The sequence below is a fragment of the Equus asinus genome, chromosome 12, assembly GCF_041296235.1.
Source record: "Equus asinus isolate D_3611 breed Donkey chromosome 12, EquAss-T2T_v2, whole genome shotgun sequence".
In the NCBI taxonomy this organism is placed as follows: Eukaryota; Metazoa; Chordata; class Mammalia; order Perissodactyla; family Equidae; genus Equus; species Equus asinus.
The window spans coordinates 59,116,135-59,140,339 of NC_091801.1; the positions used below are offsets into that span (position 1 = coordinate 59,116,135).

Consider the following 24,205-nt stretch of genomic DNA (forward strand, 5'->3'; position numbering starts at 1 on the left):
GAGGAACCTCATTATAACATTATTGGCTTCGTCAGTGGATCTCAACCTTTTGTTTTAACCCCACGCACCTGAGGGTAATACAAAGTGTCATCATGATCATGACTGACTACTCCAGTGATCTTGTTTTCTGGGGAATAGTGGTTGGGGTGGAGTTGGGTAGGAGAGGAGAGGCTCTTAGCAAGGGAGTGGAGGGTTAGTATTTTATAAAACTCACCTGTTTTTATTTTCCTTCATTTCAAAGGAAGAAAGTAGGATGCCTTTTAAACTATCATGGAGTGAACATCGAATGAATATGTATTAGATGAATAAAAGAATTTGGGATAAGGTGGCATACACAGTCTAGACCATAATCAGAAGAGTTTTTCTACAAATTTTCCAAATAGAAAAAGTTATAACCCAGTTTTCCCTTTACAGGTGGAGGGCGATGATATGGTGGTGAAGCCCTCGTATGGTGTTTTATCCAGGCAATTGACATGAAGTGGTTTCAAATACTATGATTAAACAAATGGGAAATTATCTTACATTATGATAAAAATAGGACAATATCCGAAAAAAAAATCAAAAGTTTCCCAGAACAAGCAAAACCTAGGAATTCTTCTGGAAAATAGCGATCCGATTCAGTTGAGATTCCAATTTTACACAATAGGACAGGGTTAATATTTTATGCCTGCAGAATTCTGTAGCCAAGCATAATAAAACATCAATTAGTCCAAATTCAGAAAGGTAGAGTAAAATGCCTGAAATAAAAACTATCCATCACCTTTTGAAACACAGTCTTTGTAGACTGATTAAAATACACGAAGAGAAAAATGTTACCTACACGTTGCACATACCAATAATTGAACTGGGACTCAAAGAGAGCTACAGAGAGAGTACTTGGATACAAGGCAGAGATGTATAAAAATGGCTTATAGCCAGAAATTTAGTTTGTGGGAGGGTTAATAATCCCCTAATTCTTTTTCTTTAAAACACCTGCTTGAAGGGCAATATTTAACTTCTGCAATTAACTTCCGCAGGCTCTAAGTTCATTTTTTCTGTGTTTTCTCAGTAATTTACCTTGACATTTTTATGATTACCAAGGCTATTGTTTATTTCAGTAAGCACACTTCTCATACCTCACTCATATGTCCCTTCTTGATTCTGGATTTAATTTATGATGCTTCTTTTATAACATTATGTTGCCTTCGTGGCAACTGTCTGGGTATAATAAACAAAGAGGATGCCTTCAGTTGCTCTATCCTGCAGTGAGGGAGCTGTATTTGAAATTGGTAAGTTTGAGCTGAAGAGAAAACAATTAAAAACCAGAAATAATGATGAAAAAAATGAAATTCGTTTATTACACACCCTTGATTAGGAGCTGAATGCATTTACTAGGCAGAACAATCACAGTTCTGCTCTCCTAGACTCACCCTACACCTACCCCCATTGGTGCCACTGAACTGAAGGCTCATTGGTTCCTTAGCACAATGTACTGTTACTGATTGATAGTTCTAGTCCAATCCACCGTTCTTTTGTCTGTTTTCAAAGCCTAAGGTACATTTGAACATATCTTAGCTAAGGGCATTACCAGATGACAAACAATAAAACGATTAATTAGGAATCAACCTCTGTACTAATGACATATTTTTGCTATTGTTTTTGATATTATGAGGATGAAATGGAAAAAAAATCTATACACCCACAAACACAAAACAAATAGACATGTGGACTTTATAAAAACATAGAATTGGAAGTAATTTTAAAATCTATTTGCCTAATGTAACAATGACCTTTCTTCCCAGTTTCAAAAGGCTTTTTAGGTTCTGTCAGTGTGGTGCAACTTCAATTAAATTCTACCCTCTCCTGAGACATGGCATCAAAATCTAATTCGGTTACAAGTAGCAATAACATTTAATTATCTCCTCCAGTTATCTACACTGCCAAATGATAGGATTTCCTGAGAGCCACAGATGTCACTGCTGTAAGCAAGAACCAGTTTAGGGATATGTACAGAATATCAGAACCACACTGGCTTATTTAATGCTTTTATTCTTTATGGCTCATATTTATATACATCAGAAATTTGCTCCCAATCTAACCTGCTGCAAATACTGTTAATATATTTCCCTAGGGAAAATAACTTACCCTTCCTGTGCCTCAACATCCTTATTCAAATCTCATAAAACCATGCTGGGCATATAGTAAGTACACAGCAAATATTAGCTTTTATTATTACCTCAGGTAAAATATTTCTTTTCTGGCACTAAAATGTATTAGGGACCAGTCACTTCTAATTAAGTAAAGCTATATTAAGCTAAACAGCAAAATTAGTTTGTCTAATGACAAAGTTGATGAATTTACCCTTTCTAGGTTAATATTACAGTATTTATTTTTCTTTAAAAGACTACTTAGAGCTCTAATCATTTCCCTTTCTTTCAGCATGTTTCCCAACATGCCTATTTTAAGTTTATTAGGCAGATGAAGAAAGCATATTCTCTAGGTATTTCTGAACTTGGGAGTGTTCTCCACGAAACCAAGAAAAGGTCACTCAGAGGTCAGAGAGAAAACAAGTTCCCCTGGTCCTTTTGTAATTCTTTGTGGTGAAGAGACCCTCAATATTGCAATTGCTTCAAGGACATGACCCTGAAGCAAAGATTCTGACAAATACTCCACTTTTTGCCTCTGTTCTGTAACTTAACTCCCTAAATAAGTCTGTATCCTCTATGTAATCCCAAAACTACCTCATCTTCTAACCTTACAATTAGCAGGCAGATTCTGGCTTGCAACAAGATGTATAGTCTGAGCATAAGGACATACATGGGGAATAAAGTGTTTTTAGGAGTCTGCTATTCTAAATCGCCAAAAAATTCAAAAATTTTTGTCCAAAGAAATCTGAGACTCTAATAACACAGAAGATCATTTCAACGAAAGTATGCACATGAGTGAATCAGCATTGTGGATAGGTCTACTCTGATTAACTTGGTTCGTGATCACATGCTGAACTAATTTTATACTGTCCTGTGTTCAGAATGAACACTTGTGATGTGCCAACATTTATGGTAGACACACAGGAGGTACAAAGAGAACTAAGAAACAGCCTTCACCTTCAAGGGGCTCACAGTCATCAGATAAAACAGCATGTATTAACTTGTCAGTTACAGTATAAAAAAGTAAGTTCAGAAACTTATCTACTAATGGACCAGTTAGATTACAAAAGGCTCTCCATAAATCTGTTTACAAATCCCAAACGAATGAGAAGAGTTTAAGTTCACAGTCCTCGATGTAATTCCATTAAATAGGAAATATGTATTGGTTCTTCCCATGCCTGAGGATACTTAGTTTCTATCAGGCACATTTTTTTTTCCTCCTTTTCATTTCATTTTAAAAAAAATTGAGTCAGCTATTCTTGTTGAGTTCTGAATTTTACTAGATATTGGGGAAGAATTTATTCCACAGATAGGTACAACATTTTCAACATTCAACAACATATAACAACATTCAACATTTTCTCATCATATTCAATTTTTACAAATTTTCATATGTTTTGTTTGTATCATAAGCCTCTTCTTAGTAGTCTTTTTAGGTACCTTCATTGTTTGTTGGTTGGCTGATTTACTTATTGGACTTGAGGGATTGCATGTCAATATCCACAGAGCAAATGCATTATAGACTAAAGACTAGTTTGGTAGCCCAGGCTGAGATGGCAATTCAGTCTTACTGGCATTAGGCTGAACTGACCATGTTTCCCTCTGGAGTACAGCCTTGATCATATAAATTAAAGTTAGTAAGTTGAAAGTCTGAAAATAAAAACAGCTTTGTCTATATTATGTATTCATTTATCAATTCAACAAATTTACTGAAAGCTTTCTATATGTTAAACACTGTTGTAGATAAAAAGGCAATTCAATCCAGCATTATGAGTCCTAGAAAGGCGAAATACGGAAAAGCTCATGCAAGCTGTAGGAAGGAGATCTAACACACTCTTTGAAGGTCAAGAAGGGCTTCATATCAGGATGGGTAAATAAGGTGAGTCTGAAGAATGAATTGATTTGGCCAAATTATGGGATGAGGCTGGAGTTAAGAGGGTAACATGCAGAATTTATCTTGAGGGTGATAGAGAACAATGGAAGAATTTTAAGCAAGAGAGTAAAATCATCAAAGTGGCATTATAAGAAATTCATTCTGACTAAGATTTGGTTTGAGGGAAATGGACAAGAATGGAGACTATTGTGCTGTTTGGGATGTTACAATAATGTAGATAGATAATGACAGATAACAAGTGTCTTGAAATAGGGTAGGGTGATAGGATGATTGAAAGCTCAACAGATTAAAATGCAAAGGCTTCTCTACCTACTGAACAATCCTTTCAGTGTGTTCTCACTGTACCTTTGTAAGCACCTTAAGATAAAGAAATTATTTGTTAGCTTGTGCCAACACAAGTGGAAGATGGATCTTTTGCATGCATTAGACCTGAACACATCCTTAACATCTTAAAGTGCAGAAAGTGCCTGGTATGTTTGGGAATGGCATGTAGCAGCTTGTGACTCTATTCCAAGATGTATATAGGGGAATGATTAGAGAAGACACTAAAGCCAACCTAAGAAAGGACTTAAGGAATTTCAACTTTATTCAATAGGCAATGAGAATTCACTTAGGGATTTAAGCAGAGAATAGACAGATGAGCTGGTCTTTCTAAAGATAACTGGTATAGTTGAGAGATTTTAAGGCAAACTTCCCATAATACCTACCTTCTAGCATTCATCCCTTAGTGCAATCCCCTCCCCTTGAGGTGAACAGGAATTACGACTTGCTTCTCATTACTCCTGTGATTCTATTACATTATATAAAACTAAATTTTGCTAGTGACTCACTAAAGAGACTCACCTTGCTGGCTTGATGAAGTAAATAGCTGTGTTGGGGAAGTCCATATGGTAAGGAACTATGGATGGCCTCTAGGAGTTGAGGAAAGAACTGAAGCTCTCAGTCCTACAACCACAAGGAACTGATTACTTCCAATAACCATGTGAATTTGGAAGAGGATCCTGACCCTCAGGTGAGAATTCAGCCCTGGTCAACACCTTGATTGCAGCCTTAAGAGCTTAAGAAGAGGACCCAGGTAAGTCATGCCCAGACTCTCCACAGAAATCATAAGAAAGCAAACATGCTATTTAAAGCTGCTAGGTTTGTGGGTAATTTGATTCATCAATAAAAAACAAATATAACCAGTAACACTATTGAAGATAAATCAGATGAGGGAAATTTGGAAACAGGAAGTCCAGTTGGAAAGGAGGAGGAGGTAACACAGTGAAATTACACGTTATTGCTAAAACATGAGCATTGTAGTCAGAAAGCTGGTTTCAAGCTCTTTATCAAGTTATGTAATTAATCTAGCTACTTTCTAAAATGAGATAATAATAATATATTTTCTCAAATGGTTTTTAAAAGGAATGTGTGAAGGGAAATGTATATATGTGGTTTAGCACAATGCCTAGCACACGTTACTATTACTGTGCTGTTATGTTAATCTTTATGAGGAACAATAAGAGCTGGACTAGGATAATGGTAGTGAGAATGGAAATGGTGATAAATTTGAGCAATAGCTTTAGGTGGTAGGTCTCAGTGATTACACCAATAGAAAGAGAGAGAGAGAGAGAGAAAGGAGGGAGTGAAAGATGACACAATTTCTATCTGGATGACTGGATGAGAATGATGTCATAACTAAAATAAAGAGTGCAGAAGGGAAAGCTAATCTGGCTGAGGAGATAATGAGTTCTGTTTTGGCATGTGAAGTCAATGTGCCTGTGGGAGGATATCCATATGGAGAGGTCCAGTGTACAGCTGGGAACACCGACTCAGTACTCAGAAGAGACCTGGCTATATGGAAGGGTTTGGAGATGGTTGAGAAATAAACTACGTAAGTGCTCACACACATGCACATACACACACAATCTTAACACTCTTTCTGCAAAAACAAGAGAAATCTTTTCTCTTAGAAATAATTAAATTATGTCCTACTTTAATAAACAGAGCCCAAGACAAAAAAAAAAAAAAATAGAGAAGGGGAAAAGGATTCTTTCTTATTTCCTTAAAGAATGAATGACTAGCATATTCTCAAACACAAAGGGGATATTTAAGTTGACTGAGCCTGGTAAGTCTGTTGCAGAGGTCAGCAAACTATGGCCCCAGGGCCACAGGCAGCCTGTTGTCTGCTTTTGTAAATAAAGTTTATTGGAATATAGATGCACCTATTCATTTATATATTGTCTATTGCTGCTTTCACAATACAATGGCAGACTTTACTAGTGTGGCCAAAACTGTGTGGCCTACAGAGCCCAAAATATTTACTATCTGGCACTTTACAGAAAAAGTTTGGTCACCCCTGCTCTATTGCGTAAAAAAACGATAGTCCTCCAAAATACTGCATCAGTAAATAAGGTAATAAAAAAACACCACCTGGAATATCAGAACACTGGTCTAAAAGTTTTAAGACTTGGTTTTGGGCATAGTCTTTCATTCATTACTTGCAACCTTTCTGAGCAGCATTTTCTCAACTGTCAAATAGGAATACCAACTCTTCTGCTTACTTTGTAAGGTTAAAAGCAAGAAAATCCTTAAAAAAAACTACAAAGCACTGAACAAGCATAAGTTAATATTATAGATTTTTTTATATTGTCAAATCTCAAAATCAATGCACCCAGTCCTAATTATATAAGAAAAATATAAATATACATTTATGTATATAACTTATCAGAGCACTTTTCTACCTAGTTTTTTTCTCTTATCTTTACAAGAAATATTTGGGTTGAGTAGAACTCATATTGGCTTCACCACTTCCAGAAGAGAGAGGTACATAAAATTAAGACATTTACTTAAAGTCACCCAGCTAATTAATGGTAGCGTCAAGAGCAATTCAAGCCTCTTGATTCTAATTTACTTTTTATAGGGCTATGTATCTACAATGCTGACAAACTCCATAATTCAGTCATATCTGGTATGCATGTGTGGGTATCTGATGTATATTACTTGAGTATAGAAAGCTAGGAGGCTGAGACAAAATAAACAGAATTTATTTAAAGATGAATTGTCTCTTCAAATGTATTTTTTCTTCTTTAATGTTTTTGAATTTTTAATAAACTTTCTATTTTAGAATACTTTTAGATTTACAGAGAAGTTACAGTGATGATGAGAGAATTCCCATTTTTGCCGAGCCATGTTTCCCCTACTGGAATTCATTTTTAAACTAAATAATAAATAACTATCAGCGTATATCATCTAAAAAGTCAGAAAGGTGAGAAAAATATGTGGATGTGTAATGTACAGTTATTGTTTTTCTCATTTGACTTATGATTAAGGCAAGATGTCCTTACTTGTCCAAGGTCAGATAAAAAAAATAACACATAAAATTAGAAATAAAAGTAGATGTGTTAAATGGGGGATTATGAAGATGAATGAATTAATGTCTTTAAAATGACTTCAAAATGTGTGGGCTTCTGAAAATGTGTGGACTCCTGCCTAAAGACAAATCATTACTAATATTTAACTTGCTAATCTACTTTCCAAAACAACATGTTCTTTCATTAGCTCCTTGTTTATTTGCAACATGACCTGGCTTGGTTCCTGGTATATTTGGAAGCTGAGCAAAGACATACAATTTTTTCTTGATTTAGAAACATGATGGTGAAAATGCCAGTGTTTTTTGCAATGTGAAGTTTAGAAAAGGAAATCATGTACTTCTTTCTTTCTTTCTTTCTTTCTTTTTCTTTTTTTGGTGAGGAAGATTGGCCCTGAGCTAACATCTGTTGCCAATCTTCCTTTTTTTTTTTTTTTTTGCTTGAGGAAGATTGTCACTGAGCTAAGATCTATGCCAACCTTTCTCTATTTCATGTGGGATGCTGCCACAGTGTGGCTTGACGAGTGGTGCTAGGTCCAGGCCCAGGATCAGAACCTGTGAAACCCAGGTGCTAAAGCAGAGTGCATGAACCACCAGGCTGGTCCCACAAGTACTTATTTGTTGACCAAAAACAGGACAGTGTTTCTTATTTTCAAAATAATAAACTTTCTCATACTTTTTTTTTTTGTCTTTTTAGCACTTGCTTGCCACATAAAAGGTGACCAGATATCCATTTCCTTAGAAACATGGCTCTCCAGGACAATCACTTAAATATAAAATATCTTTATCAAAATATCATTTTACCTGTTAATTATTTTTATCTTTTCCAAAATGTAAAACATAATTATATAGTCTATTATTACCTTTTTTGAAGAAGAAGAATATTGGCCCTGAGCTAACATCTGTGGCCAATCCTCCTTCATTTTGTATGTGAGACACTGCCACAGCATGGCTTGATGACCAATGTGTAGGTCAATGCCCAGGATCAGAACTCTTGAACCCTGGGCCACCAAAGCAGCATGCAACACCAATCACTATGCCACTGGGCCAGCCCGTAGATATGCATTTTTTTAAAGATAAAACTTCCATCTTGATCCCTAAGTAGTAAATGAAATTATATGTGTGAAGTAATTAGGTAGCACACTAAATGTTTTCATCTCCTCTTTTTCTTCTCTTTCCTCTCCTGCTGGTCGGTGAAAATCACTTCTCACAGCTATCAATCATTATGGCCCTTAGGAAAATTGGATGTTCCGTGGTGGAAAGAGTTGCAGGCACAATAGTAAGGGAGTAACATTTCTTGAGCAAGTGTCATGTGTTGAGCAGTGCATTAGATGATTTACATGTCTTCTATTGCTTAGAGCTATAGTCTATCTTGCATCATGGATGTGATTATTCACATTTTACATTTGAGGAAACTTGGCAGGAAACAGAGCTGAACAACTTCCCAGAAGTCACACAGCTTAAGAAAGCCTGGAGTGTAACCATGAACCAAGTGCCTGCAATGGAGGCCACTACTTGGGGAGAAAAATCCTGTTTCTGCATGAGTGTTATGCTCTCAATTTATATCAAGATTCTTCTTCTGGGGACCGGCCCGGTGCGCACGTCCCGCTTCAGCCGCCTGGGGTTCACCAGTTCAGATCCCAGGTGTGGACACGGTGCTGCTTGGCAAGCCATGCTGTGGTAGGCATCCCACATATAAAGTAGAGGAAGATCGGGACGGATGTTAGCTCAGGGCCAGTCTTCCTCAGCAAAAAGAGTAGGACTGGCAGCAGATGTTAGCTCAGGGCTAATCTTCCCCCTCGACCCCCCCGCAAAAAAAAAAAAAAAAGATTCTTCTTCTGCCGCTACTCATTTCCCGCACTTAAATAACCCTGACAAATGGAACATGGTCCAAGAAGTTTCCTCTAAGTAAAACACAGGACAGCACAGGGAGTTCTCTGAAGCCAAGTATCAACCATAATTAAGGGCAGATTTCGTCCCAACTTTACTGAAGTCTCCAGACAGACAGTGGTGTGCTGCTGCGAACCAAGCACAAGCCTAGGACTTGAAACGTAACAGTCGCGGCTCTGTCCCTAAGCTTGAGTGCAACCCAGTATTTATTACTCATCTAACATCCAGAATTAAGATAATTTTCAGCAAATTCTACCAAGAGACCATAAGACACTAAACAATTTATACACTAAACATAGAATCAAAATTAGACATATGTAAACAAAAAGTAAGTTTCCAAAAATGAGCTTCGGTTATCAGTCGCCTTACCGTCCAAAGTCAGGCACCTTCTTATATGACCTATGTATACGTAAGTCATTTTAGTAAATGTTAGCATTAGTTTTACAGTTGACATAAAATTTAAAACCTCATCTATGGTTTGTTCTGGGAATGTATCCATCATTTGCAACCTTGAGCCAAAGAAAGACCATCTAGATTCCAAATAATGGAAAAGGAAGCAAACTTTTGGAATCCAACCTACTTCTAACTTGGCCACTGTCTGTAACATAAGCTTTCTAAGAGGTTGGCAATGCTGCAGACTAGACAATGGTTTTTACACAAGTATGGAACAGAGAATTGGCATTAGAGATACATGGAGTGAAAAGTACAAAGAGTCTAAGAAGAAATAAAAACTGTCCAAATAAACTAGCATTGCTTAAACTGGGCCTGTTCATATGAATAGTGACAAATAACGTGCATTTTCTGTGACTAAAGACTGTGAACTTTGAAAAGATAAAAAAAATAAGAAATATATACATATGCACATGTGGAACCAGAGATACAAAAAGGAACACATTTACTCTAAAGCATAGGCAAAGCAGTGAAGGAAAGTTGAAAGAAAATTAGAGAAGTAAAATTTTTAAAGTCATTCTCTTTGCAGGATTATTTCTCCCTGTCTTGTAACTTAAATGTATACCTACAGTGGAATTTATTAAGGTCAATAGACTTAACTGTAAATTTCAATAAGCTTAAAAGCAAGTACAGCTAATTTGAAAACGGGGAAAAATTCCCATGGCAATAACTCTGCCTTCTAAATTTGTCCACAGTATGATTTTATTTCATCCTTCCCATTAAAGATTTAGGCATAAATAAACTCAAAATATTTTAATAAAACAAAACTAGCTTGAAGTTACTTTTTCTGCAGTTGTATTTTCATAAACACACGCATTAAAATTTATTTAAACATGGATTAAACCTTAAAAATGTATATGCAAGCAATTTCTTCTCAGCCTGTAATAGCTTGGCATGCATTTGGTATTTTGAGAGAAAATATTAATTAACTCTACATCACTTAGAGTCCTTCAAGATTCACCTTTCTCTAGACCTTTTTGAGATAAAACCATCTAATAGAGAAAAGTTGAGTTTTGGGATGAGAAAAATTGTATACAAATCATGATTCTGCCACTTACAACTGTGATGATCTTGAGCAAGTTACTTAACATCTCTAAGGCTCAGGTTCTTCTGATGAAAAATGGGATTAATAATAACAGGTATAGTAAGGATAAATGACATAACTTTATATAAAAGAACCTAGTAGGCCATCATAACTGTTAGTGTTTCATAAAATGGAATTCATTCCCTACTATAATTGGTTTTATAAACTAGATTGATGGAATGGATAGACAGCAGACTATACTCAACATAATAAGAGTTCTAATAACATCTAAATTCTGAATCCTTCCTATATTCCAGGAATTGTACTGGGTGTCTGAATGACATGGCTAATCTCTTTTAATCCTCATAACTAATTCATAACAATGAGTTAGGTGCTACTGTTGTAACCATTTTGCAGATGAAAAAAACGATGTTTGAAAAAATGAATTAACCCAATATCAAATGACCAGGGTATAAACCCAGGCACTCTGCACCCCTCGCTGGAACCATTCCCATGGGTCTCATTAACTGGCCTTTGAAAATATTCACACCAAACAAAAATGGAAACGAGGGCAATTCAGCTAAGGAGGGAAATTCCAAATCTGGTAACAGCAGGGAATAACAAAAAGCAAAACATAAAAACTCAAAAAGCAAACAACAAAAAAACCCAGAAGGACTGCACCCTCCATAGCTTCCTGGAAAAGATGTTCTGAGAGTGTGACTGCTCATGGCCTCCCAGGTTCACGCCTCTGTGGTTACTTGTGCCATTTCTGTAAAAGTCTGTGATTTTAAAAATAAATTCCATCTGTTATATATCCACTTGTCTGTTATAAAACCCACAGGGGCTTTGAAAACAATCTCATCACTATAAAAGCCTTCAAACTCACATTAACCTTGAAGATTATATTTTTTTATTTGATTTGGGGATCCACAGGAATTCCCACATTCTGTGTAATGGACAATATATTGAATAAGGCTTGAAGGTATCCTCTTCATTCTCATTTTCATCTGGGCATTTTGCCTCCATAGAAAAGGACAAGGTATTGAACCACAGATCAAATCTTTACCAATTTGCCTGATTTTGTAGCATAACTTACACAGATCTGTGACCCACAATCAAATTTACAATTATAGTAAATTTAAATACTTTTGAGAGTTTTAATAGCTTTATGAAATAATTATAAAATGACCATTTGCATCTTGTTCTATCATAAAAATAAGTACTGATAAACACTAAATGGCTGAGGACCTGCAGAAATTCTTGCCTCCCTAATTCCTAATTTCAATAGGTTATGACTTAAGTTCTAATGAAAAAGTTTTTATTTTCTCTACAGAATTTTTTTCTTTTTATCATTCAAAACATTCATTTCCAAAGATTGAGGTGGTGACTCCAAACTTTTAATACTTAAATTATTGCTATTCTTTATCTCACAGCATGGAATGAATAGCCATCTTAATTCATCTATCTTAAGAGATTAATTATTTAGACTGTATGTATTGAATCAAAACATGCCTTGACAGCCCTTAAATTAATTACCTACTATTTATCTGACATCTTTTTCCTTGTAATCATCTTTCATGCATATTGATTCTAAGTTATAAAATATTGTCAAAACTTCAGTCAGAAGTCATGGAAAATCATTTATCAATAGAATACAAGAATGTAATTTTCTGTAAGCTCCCAAAATATCATTCTATCATTCTATCTACCTTCTATCTAGTCATTCTTTACCCTCATCATCTAAAAACAAATTTAGAAGCATGGTTGCTTGAATGGAGCATTTGAGAAGTTAATTGAAGAACACTAGATTGCCAAGTGGAAAAAAAAAATTGAAATAATTAATATGAAATAAATGAAGAAATTCAACATATTATAAAAACGAAGAGTGTATAACCATGCAACTCCATGGACAGTGACTACACATACAAGCAAATGAAAGCAGCTGACCACGTACCCACACACCTTGGCAGGGGTGCACTCCACACTCGTCGGCCACCACCAAGACAGATGATCTCTGATGTCCCTTCTAGTCGATACCCCAATGAACACGAGAAGGTCAGAGTGTCACCAACCCCAAAGTTGAACCCAATTCGGTTACCATATTGAGGAATCCCAGGATCTTCACAGGGCTCGAGGTTATACTCTGTAAATTAGGTGGAGAGGAGGACAAAGAAAATGATAGTAGTCATTTTTAAGAGTATATTCCTATTGTTTGCAAACTGGATCCTTTTTAGGGCCTAGTCATGCATTTAAAAAGTGACCATATCTATACTTATGGGAATATGCCAATGGCGCACATAATTTTCGTCTTTTGTGAAAGATCTAAAAACTTAATGAATACTTTTATGTGGAAAATTCAAAACAGATCAGAAAACGGCACGTTCTGAGTGATAAATTGAAAATATAGCTATTCACTTCATATTCTTTCTTCTGCATTAGAAACATTTCCATTTCATAGATTTTTTACTTATAATAATGGTATAAAAATGCATATTTTCAAACACAAAAAAAATCTGGAATGAAATCATTTGTACTTTTGAAATGCATTTTACTTAATGGTTTTAATCTAAAGGACAAAGGCTCTTGTGCCTCTAGTATACAAGGAGTTCAATTAATTCATATTCTGAAAACGTGACTTCAGATGCAAAGGTTTATGTAAGACTGAAGTGTCCACACACTGAAAAGTGTTATATTATAGACTTATACAAGGAAATTTCTCCAAGCCATGAATACCATCATGAAAGTGAACAGCTAAACACTCTTTAAGGGATGAATGAGTAGAGTTGATTAAATAACAATATTACAATTTATATACTGTCCTAAGAAGAAATAGCATATCTAAAAATACCCCCAGTGGATGCACTTACTATGTAATCGCAACAAAAGGGACTGTTTCATGTTGATGAGCTATTATTTTATTATTTAAAAAATTTATTTGGACAAACTTTTACCATTATAGGTTAAAATTGATTTTGCTCATTTACTGTTCATTGTGAAATACCTAATAGAGGGCAAGTATTTCCATGCAAATACTAGAATAATAATTGAAGAACAGGTTAGTATTTGTATAGTTTTATATATATATAATTATAATATTACAATTTTAATGTTAGCAAGTTGACATAAGATTTACTTATTAGTTTGTTTCTGTATTAAGAAATAGCTACTTGTCTCACTATTTCATTCAACTAGAAAGTAGAAACCCAGCTGACGGGAAAATTTTTATTCACTCTGGTCTTTAAACTTTTTTTTCTGGAACTCAAGCAAATTGTTACCTATAGAGGAGGTTATTCTAGAATAAAAGGATAACCACATTAATTTGTTTCTAGATCATCTAGTTCCAAATGAATAAATTGTTTACCTTAATTTTGGCCTGTAAACTATGCCTTTTCTAAGACATGTAAAACTAGAATATCACTGGTTTAATTCATATTTCATCTTTGAGTCTAATTGAAACTTTAAAATATATATTTGAATTTCCATTTTAAGTTCCCTAGGAATTTTAGCTACTTTTCCCCTCTGTTAGAACTCTGAAGGAGTGAAACTCAAAGAAATGTAATTAATGTACTTCTAGTAGATTTTTAGTGAATTAAGTTATTTTTGCTTTTGTTTAAATGTTCCCTTTAATGCATTACTATAGACAATGTTTAAGGTATTTCAAACTTTCTTTAAAATTTGTTGACAGGTATTTCTTTGTTTTCTTTTCTGTTGTTTTTCCCTCTCTGTTTTGTCACCCATAAGTTATGCTCACACTTTTAAAAACCTGATTTTTTGTAACTAAATGAGCTTTTTAAATTTATTATCTTACCAGAGAAGGTAATATTGAATCCTTCATAGGATATTGAAAAATCTGAAATGAAGCGCAACTGAGCCCTGAAATTTCCGTAAAGACCAGCATTGATTGTTGAAGGAAGTTCTGACCCAGTCAGACGCGCCAGTGGTTGGGTAAAACTACCGTTCTCTGTGATCAGTAAGTAGTCGTGATGGTCTTCCAAATGAAAGGTATGAAAGTTGAACTGTACACCTATTCAGAAAAAGGAAAATTAGACTTACGAAGTAGATCAGTAAAGCGGAGAGAGCTACCCACCTAACTAAAACCAAGACGTTCCTTATAATCGATTTCTCTGAAAATGAAAGACATTGCTATAAAACATTCCAAATGTATAGGATAATATTATCTTTCTTTTGGATCTTTTTTCTTCAGCTTCCTTATAAGAGATATAGTGAGTCAGTGTTGGAAACTGCTTGGAAATAAAATTTAAAATTAATACCTGAAAAGAAATCACCTGAGCGTTCTGAAAATTTCAAGGAAATTTCACCTCCTTTATTTATAATAGAAGTGCAGCTTTCTGGCAAACGTTTTACATGCCTCCTTCACTTCCCTCTGCAATCCCCTCAAACAACATAAACACAGTGCTTAGTGCTATAGCACTCAACTTCCAAAAATGTTTCACTCTCCTTTAGAAAAGAAATATAAAGCAGGCATAGGGAGGAATTATTTGTTAAACGAATACAATGACTCTTCAATTATTTTTCACACACTCCACTTGTGCATATAATCAACTGAAAAATGCACGTACAAGTGTTCAACTCATTGCATTTTCACAAACTGAACACACCTTTGCAAACAGCACCCAAATCAGTAGACGCAGCATTACCAACACCCAGAACTCTCTTTATGCAACTTTCCTGTTACTTCACTTTGCCAAAAGTGACCACTGACTCAATTTCTCTTAGCATAGGTTAGTTTACTACTTTACATAAATGTTTTTGTAATTTATATAATGGGTTTATATAACATGTACTCTTTTGTGTCTCAGTTCTTTCACTCAATGTTAGGTATGTGAGATTCACCTCTATTTTTGTGTGTAGTTATGAGTTGTTTATTTTCAGTGATGTATAGTATAGCATTTCATTTTGTGGATGCACCACATTCATCTATCTCTTCAACAGTTGACGTCATTTAGGTAGTTTGCATTTTAGCATGAATGCAAATGGTACTGCTATGAGCATTCAAGTATGTCTTTTGCAGAACATATGTGCTTATTACTATTGGGTAAATATCTAGGAGTGGAAATACTGGGTCATGGGATGGATACATATACACACATATATATATATGTTCTGCTTTAATAGATACTATCTTACAAAGTGGCTGTGCCAATGTACATTTCCGTCACCAAATCTGGTTGCTCTCTGTCCTCACCAATACTTGAAAATTATTGATGTTTGCATTCATTCCATTCTGGTGAGTATGGTGAGACATTGCATTGTGTTCTCATGTGAGTTTTTAATGAGATTGTCCAGAACACATGTAAAATACTAACAATTACACATATACATACATGCACCATACTGTGTAAGACCCCAAATGAAATAAAGAATGACTGACACATTCATCTTTCCCTTGAAGTGTTTTTTTTTTAACTTGACTTAAAAAAAATCACCAAATCTTCTTTTAACTTGACTTAAAAAAATCACCAAAATCTTCATCCAAAACCACAAAACTCAGAGATGATAAGTAACATTTTTTTTAACATTATTTATCTAGATTTTAGTTCCAAATGCTGGATATTACTGGAGTCTTCATGTTTTTTTTTTTTTAAAAGTGATATAAAGTGAGACCGAAACAAATTGAAAACCCAAGCAATGATGAGACAAGGTTTTTATTACATAATGGATCAGTGATTTTGATTTGGAAAAGATTTGAAATGTACAATGATACAATTTTTCAAATGTTTTTTTCAAAATGTAACAGGTTTTTTTTTTCATCTCTGCAATAGGCAAGAATATAATTAGAAGAAGTCCAGAAATTGAGTCAGTCTTTCAAATGTTCTTCAGTTCTTTCAGTATAAAGCAGCAATTAACACTAGACAGATGTAAATGAGAATGGGGTGTCAATATGGCAAGAAGATGGTTTGTAATCTAGATTAACTGTGATCCAAATTTACAAAATAACATGAGTGAAAATTCAGATGAGTCAATTTGATTTCTGTTATAGACTAAAACTAAGAAAAACTAGTTTGATAATAGGAGAATAGATGGACAAAAGACAAGGAAAAACATTATGCATACAATTTATATATTTTTAGAGAAATGTGCTTGTTCTGTTATGCACTGAATTAACACATGGGAAAATTAAAAATTCTATTAGTGGTATTAATAAGCCCACTGTCGGTTATTACGTAGCCTTTTTGAGCCTTACTTTCTTCATTTATAAATGGAGTTCTAATAGGGCTGTCTTGGAATTTAAATGAGACAATACATGGGAGTGACTTAGCACAGTGCTTTGTACAGAGGAAGTGCTCAGCAACCATTAGCCATTGTTATTGTTCAATCCTTCAACATGAGAGCTATTTTTTTCATGCCATTCAGTCCTAGCCAGCCATTTTCTGAAAGAAAACTTTTATTTATCAGATTATGGTTCAAACAATAAAATCAGTTTTCACTACTGCAAAACAACGTAAAACATTCAAAGTTATGCTGAAGGTCAATTAATCCAAAGAAGAAAATGATACTAAGAACCTACTATATTCTAGGCATTATGGAATATAAAGATTTAGAAGACTGTAAAAAAACTCATGGTCTATGGGGAAAGAAACATAAACCAAAAGTGCAAACATTCTGCTAAGTGCTATAAAAGTGATTAATATCAGTCAATATAGGAGCATAGAAATACAGGTAACTAATTTGTCAGTGGGGCTGGCAGAGGCTTCTGAAGGCAATGACCTTCAAAGGTGAGCAGAAGTTTGTGGAGGAGCAGTCTTGAGCTAGACATTTCAGGAGGAAGGGGCAGACAGGTCAAAACACACAGCCTTAACAGGGCAATTGATGTTTGAGGAATAGTGAGAAAAGGTCAGTGGTCTCAACATCATAGTGCCTTCTCACAAGAGTGATAATTCAAGAAGCCCCATAAGGCAATTTATGTTACAGACATATATGAAGAGACTTGGGCTTAAAGTCAAAATATCATGAATATCGCAGTTTTAGTCACAGTCATGCCACCAACTGTGACTTTGAGGGTGCCATACTGACTTGTGTGTGGGTTTTTTTTTTCCAGTTTAAACTGATAGAATTGGACTATTCTTTATCTAAGGACAATCCCACCTCTAAGAGTCGAAGTCTATTTTAATGTAGGTTTTTTTTCTCAAGATCTCTAGTAGACTATATATAATTAGCATTTTGATTTTTGTAATGTGTTTAAGAAAAATCTCTTATGGCATCATAGCAAATATGGAGCAATGAAGACTGAATGATATTGTAGTTAAGTGAATCTGAAACTGTAGAACAACTCTGTGCGTTCCAACACCATGACTTAGTGTTAAGTGGTGAAGACATTACTGATGGTGTGTTTGAAGTTTCTTATTTCTTACATATTTAGCTATTCAGATCTGTCCTATTTAAGAGTTTTATAAACTCCTAAAGTCTTGATGATCGTGATTATTTAAGAAAATTATGACTGTATAATGTAAATGTAAATCATTTCAAAATGATCTCACAGGGACTCTGGATCAAGACTAATATGACCAAATATAACAGGAGTAAATATAAAAGCCTGCACTAAAGAGAGAAGAAAGTCAATTGCATAATTATAGAATTTTACAAATTGAGCTTAACTGTACTTTAATATCTCAATAACCTAAAAAAATGATTCAGTTGACCAAAAACTTATTTTGAATTAGTAGTATGACAAGGCTGTAAAAAGTTAATGAAAGCACATCTAGGCTCCATTTTTGAAAATGATTGGTAGAGTTAGACAATGCCATACTGCATTTTGTTCTGTAAAAATACATTTTTAGAAGGTTATTGATATCCCTAAATATCAAAAAGAAGGAACACATCCAGAGAAAGGTGATTAAAATGGTGATGACAATGAAAATATCTTACAATAAAGAATTGAAGGAACTGGGAGTGTTTAGTCTGGGGAAAAAAGGCTGGGAAAAAGTATCACGGGGTAGAGGACAAGACAAACATGGTAGTCACAGAATAGTCACTTGGTATATTTGAGGAACTTCAGGTTGGAGCAGGAATTTGTTGTTTGTTTGTTGTCTAACTCTAGAGGGCAGACCAGGGATAAAATTTGCAGAATAATTTTCAAACAATTAGAAATATACAAAAATTGAGCAAGTTTTCCCAAGGAGTAAGTTTCCCATCAAGAGACATATCAATAACAGGGCAGATCCTCCTGTTTCTGGAACACCGTGGAAATTGGTATGCTGGGTGAGAGGTTAGTCTATATTACCTTGATGACTTCTCCAAACTTTAAGAGATTATCCTTTGCATAACTTTGGCTACACTTTGTAACAGTTTTACTTCTGACAAATTTTGTTGACTCTTAGGAGAAAGGCATCTAAATCTGCATGTCTTGTCATGTAAATACAGATTTAATTAACACTTGCAACCTATGAAGATGCAAAACCTTAAGTGTTAATTAAACCTCTATTTACATACCAAGCATTATGTAGCCTTCCATTTTCTTGCATAATACAAGGAAGCTTATTTTAAACTCCATTAATCCACTGTGCAGGAGAATAACAGGATGCTTTGGTTAACTTCCAGCAGAAAGTCTTATATTATGGAGAAAAACAACAACCATAGTTTACAAAGTCTTCCACCACATTGCTAGTGTTCAATACCAGAATGCTCATTTTAAGAACTTTTTTTTTTCCTCAATAACATTTAATGTAATTATAATAATAATCCCTATATAATTCTCATTCTCAATGAAATGATGTATAATTTTAATATAGGCAAACAATTTGTGAAAGCACAATGAATTCAAATATATTAAACACAAGCTTTAATTTTTTAAAGTGTAACAGCATCTTCTCATTGCTAGGGTTTTTTGTTTCAATGGTTTTTTTTTTTAGATTTTCTGTAGTAAAATCAGTAAGTATAATATAATAATAAAAATCAATAAGAACAATATAACGACAGAGCTAAAAGAAAAACTACTCCAAAGCAGTTTTTTAAATGAATAAATTAACTCTTTTTCAGAGACAACACACTGAGATTTCCAGGTAAATAACCTTAATCCATTTTGTTTTAATATATTAGGATGGCCATTTTCCCATTGTTAAGTTATTATCTCAATCACTTATACTGTTGATTTACTAGTTTGGCTGTATTGCACGAATGAACCATATTTAGTACTACAGGACCTTTCATTTATTTGTTCAAAGGACATTTATTAATGTCTACCATATGCACAGTGCAATTTTACACTCCTGTTCAATAATGTGAGGTTCATCTACAATTCTGATAGAAAATGTGTGACATACATATTTCTAACATGGTTATAAATTTATATGGGAATATAACTATAATAATCATAAACATTCTAAAAACCAAGTGCATATAAAGATGTACTATTTGCTTTACAATTAGCTCAGCATTTCACAGCATCTTCATATTCACTTTTACAATTTTGAAATCAATCTCTTTATCACTATACCAGAGACAAAAGTCATCCTATTTGAGGTTTTGTTGATATGAAAATTCCAAAGAACATTAGTGTAATATATCGAAAGCAACTAAATATATCACTAACATAATATAATACTAGAGAAAAGTAAATATAATCCTGTACTGCAGTTACTCAAACTGAATTTTGAGCATCTTTTAGTACTGATCTGTTTTTGGTCATGCAAAATGACATTGTAAAGGGCAATGAAATAAAAATAGATGCAATGAAACTTCAGAAGATAGCCCACTTATCATTGCACGAAGCAAATTACCTTTTCCATGGGTTACATCAACAGTCCATGTACAATTCAGAGAATTTGGATAAAATTCTGGGTAACCAGGCGATAAGATTGTTCCACTGGGCCCTCTAACATCTCCTCCACATAATGCTGAAAATACAAAGAAATACAGTCATACAAGCAGTCGGAGTTAGAGAGGCAGAGGCTGAACAAATCTCTTCTCTCCTCTCTTGAAATAGAATGAGTCTGATTTTCTTTGCTTAAGCTACTTCCTGGTAATAACAGGAATATGTAAAGATCTCTTCCAATACTAGGAAATCGTTTCACCCACTGCAGCACCAGAGAAGAAAAAGGTATGTAATAGCCTCTGAGAATTAACACTTGCCCCAAGAGAATGTAGTTCAACTTTCCATATTTGAATTTCAAGTACGCACTTATCTTATACATTTCTAATTATGAGCAACATTTGCACAAATTGGTCATAAATTAAACATGACTAATTAATTGTTTAGCAACCTCTCTTTTATTCAGCTTTAAGAAAACAGGTTGTTAATTATACATAATTATTTCTTTTAGATTCCTAAAGGGATGTGTGTCATTCTTCATAGAATTCCTTTTAAAACAGTAAACTAAGCAGTTAAAATTTTGAAGACTTCTTCTGTACTTCATTTCTTTGGAAATTATCATTAACAAAAAGGAATTTTTGAAACGGTATCAATTTTTAAGAAAGTACTCCAAGATAATAAAAATAAATAAATGTTTAGGAACTGAGGTCAAAGAAATTAAAATCCAATTCAATGTCCCCTTATTCAAGAACAAATCACAGTTTAGAATGTCTTCTACCACATTCGACAACCATCAGTGGTTATGGGATACCAGATAATTTTATCGGTATGAAAAATTAGAGGAGATGGTCATGTTGCCCAGTGGTTAAAGTTTCGTGCACTCTGTTTCAGTAGTCAGTGTTGCAGATTCAGATCCTGGGTACGAACATACTCCACTCATCAGCCATGCTGTGGAGACATCCCACATATAAAATAGAGGAAGATTGGCATAGATGTTAGCTCAAGGATAATCTTCCTCAAGCAAAAAAGAAGAGGAAGATCGGCAATCGATGTTAGCTCAGGGAAAATCTTCCTCACACACACACAAAAAAAAAAATTAAAGGAGACAAAGATACAGCCGGGTAAGAATGTATATTCTAGTGGAAACAGAAAGGTTTTGACTCCTTGTTTTACTCCACTTGGAGATGCCAACTCTCTTGGACATGGGCAAGGGCAGTAAGTACTGTGAATGCAATGTACAGCCTTGTCTGCTCTGATCCTTGCTCAACTTCCCTGGGTCACCAGAAAAGTGAGTTTTGGCTCTATTCTCTTCCATGATTTCTTCTGAGCAGCGATGCTGAGGAGAATAGTTGCGGCAATCTGACTGCTATTCCACACTGACCTGACTAGAAATAATGTTTGCAGTTCCTAGAAGTATTTAAGCATGCAGGCTTGTACTTACATATATACTATACAAAATTTAAAACCACTCCTTCTTTTGTTATTTCTTTTACTCCACCGAGGAGTAAAAGTCTTGACCAGTACCTCTTTTAGAGCTGTCTCATAGGCTGCCTTCCTGAGATCAAAACAAGCCCACGCTTGTAGTCACATTTACTATCAAGATATTGCAATAATATGCATCGTTTGGTATCCTAGGCTTCTGTTTAGAGCCTGGGCAGCCGTCCACTGGTAATTATTTTTACTGAACCTCTCAATTGTCTTTCAATTTTTTAAAAAGCCTCATTGTGCTTTCGTGGTCAATCTAAGAGCTGTGTGCCATTTCCACTATATCTTGCTGATAACAGTGGTGCTAAGTCGACCTGCTTTTACTTTTATTATAATTCTTTCTGCTTCTTACAGAGGACTGTTTGTTTTTTTATTACATTATTTTTACATTATGTCAATTTATTCCTAATACACTACATTTCATTTTATTCTCCATTGTAAAAGTCACACAAACAGTCTAACAATACCACATGGTATGAATTAGTTGAGTTAAATGTGATGAGTGAAAATGCACTATTGGATTAAAACCTTCAATCTCTATTTGAAAGAACTGTATTTCATACAGTTAGAGTAAAACTCAGTGAAGAGAAGGATCAAAATTAAGAGAGTTACATTAGTTAATTAGTTAAATTAGATGCAAAAATGTAACAAAAAGAGTGTGAAATTTTTAGAAAGTATGTCAGGCATGTGCTCCTGTGCATGAGTATGTGTATCTGGTGGGTGTACAAGTTGTAGAGGGAAAGCTCTTTTCTACATTAGCATTCTTTGGAATAAAGCTATTTTGTCAAATATCCTTTTCTGAACTCAGAGAATTTCTTGGAATTTTCTGTCTGCAAGCTGCACCTAATATATCTGTGTTGAAAGTGGGACTTTAAAGAGACATTCTGCAGATAAACAAATAAGTTAACCATAAACACATTAAAACATTTAGGAGAAATGGTCAACGACTAATATGTTATTAATGAACATTTACATTGTTACTTTGATTACAATCAGATGACAAAAGATAGACTGCATTTTTATGACAGTGGAGGTTTCTATCATTTGAAAATATTAGTGTTGGATGAAGGCTTTGAAAGGAACTGATCAAGATAAAATTTCATAGTAAATAATAAGAAAAGAGTGTGCTTCAAATCTCTTTTTGTTTTGAAAGATGAAACTAAAAATATGAAAATATATGGACTTTGTTATTGTTTGCTTGTTTTATTTTGGTTTTTTTGCTGAGAAAGATTCACTCTGAGCTAACATCTGTTGCCAATATTCCTCTTTTTGCTTGAGGAAGATTCCTCCTGAGCTAACATCTGTGCCAATCCTCCTCCATTTTGTATGTGAGTCACTGCCACAGCATGGCCACCAAGTGGTGTAGGTCCACACCTGGGATCTAAACCTGGGCTGCTGAAGTGGAGCATGGCAAACTTAACCATTAGTCCACAAAGCCAGACCCTGTACTTTATTTTATATCTAATAAAACTTAGGATAAAACTGCAACTACTCACTAAAGCTTAGCAAAAGCAAGGCCAAACACTCATACTGAACTTACAATGTGGCTGGCACTGCTCTGAAGATTTTTCTTTTTATTAACTCAATTAACCTGTATAACAACCTTACAAGAAAAGTACTGAAATTCTTCACTGTTTACAGATGAGAAAGTACAGAGAGAACTCAAGCAGTCTAATTCCAGAGTCCATGATCTTAACCAGTCTCTTGAATCAAGTGTTGATTTTTTTCCACGTTACAAAGTTAGTTTTTCTACAAAAAAATATTACAGCAAGCTATGATGTCCTTCACTTACATTTGACTTTGTAGCATTCCCCTCCAAAGGATTAATATATAAAAATTATTCAAGAGTATCATTCATTCTCTCAGAGATTCACTTAATCCTTTTGTGTTCAAATGACTCTATTTTTTTATTTTTTTTTTGAGGAAGTTTAGCCCTGAGCTAACATCTGCTGCCAATCCTCCTCTTTTTGTTGAGGAAGCCTGGCCCTGAGCTAACATCCGTGCTCATCTTCCTCTACTTTGTATGTGGGATGCCTGCCACACCATGGCTTGCCAAGCAGTGCCATGAACTGGCGAATCCCAGGCCGCCGAAGCAGAACGTGTGAAGTTAACTGCTGTGCCACCAGGCTGGCCCCTCAAATCACTCTCTTTTTAAGCACCTAAAATGTAAATGTGTCAGTATCTTTGTCTGTTCTTATCTTTAGTTGATCTATATCTT

General features: G+C 34.7%; 1 protein-coding gene across 5 annotated transcripts in view; it reads right to left on the minus strand.

The window, feature by feature from the left end:
• Positions 1 to 24,205, minus strand: part of CSMD3 (CUB and Sushi multiple domains 3) — a 1,176,027-nt gene that overhangs the window by 350,802 nt on the left and 801,020 nt on the right. For all 5 annotated transcript variants that reach the window (XM_044781000.2, XM_014843283.3, XM_070481504.1 and 2 more), the window contains 3 exons: positions 20,471 to 20,587; positions 14,542 to 14,757; positions 12,688 to 12,876 (listed from right to left, as the gene is read on the minus strand). In XM_044781000.2, coding sequence (XP_044636935.2) covers positions 12,688 to 12,876; positions 14,542 to 14,757; positions 20,471 to 20,587 — 522 coding nt within the window. The remainder of the gene's footprint in view (positions 1 to 12,687; positions 12,877 to 14,541; positions 14,758 to 20,470; positions 20,588 to 24,205) is intronic.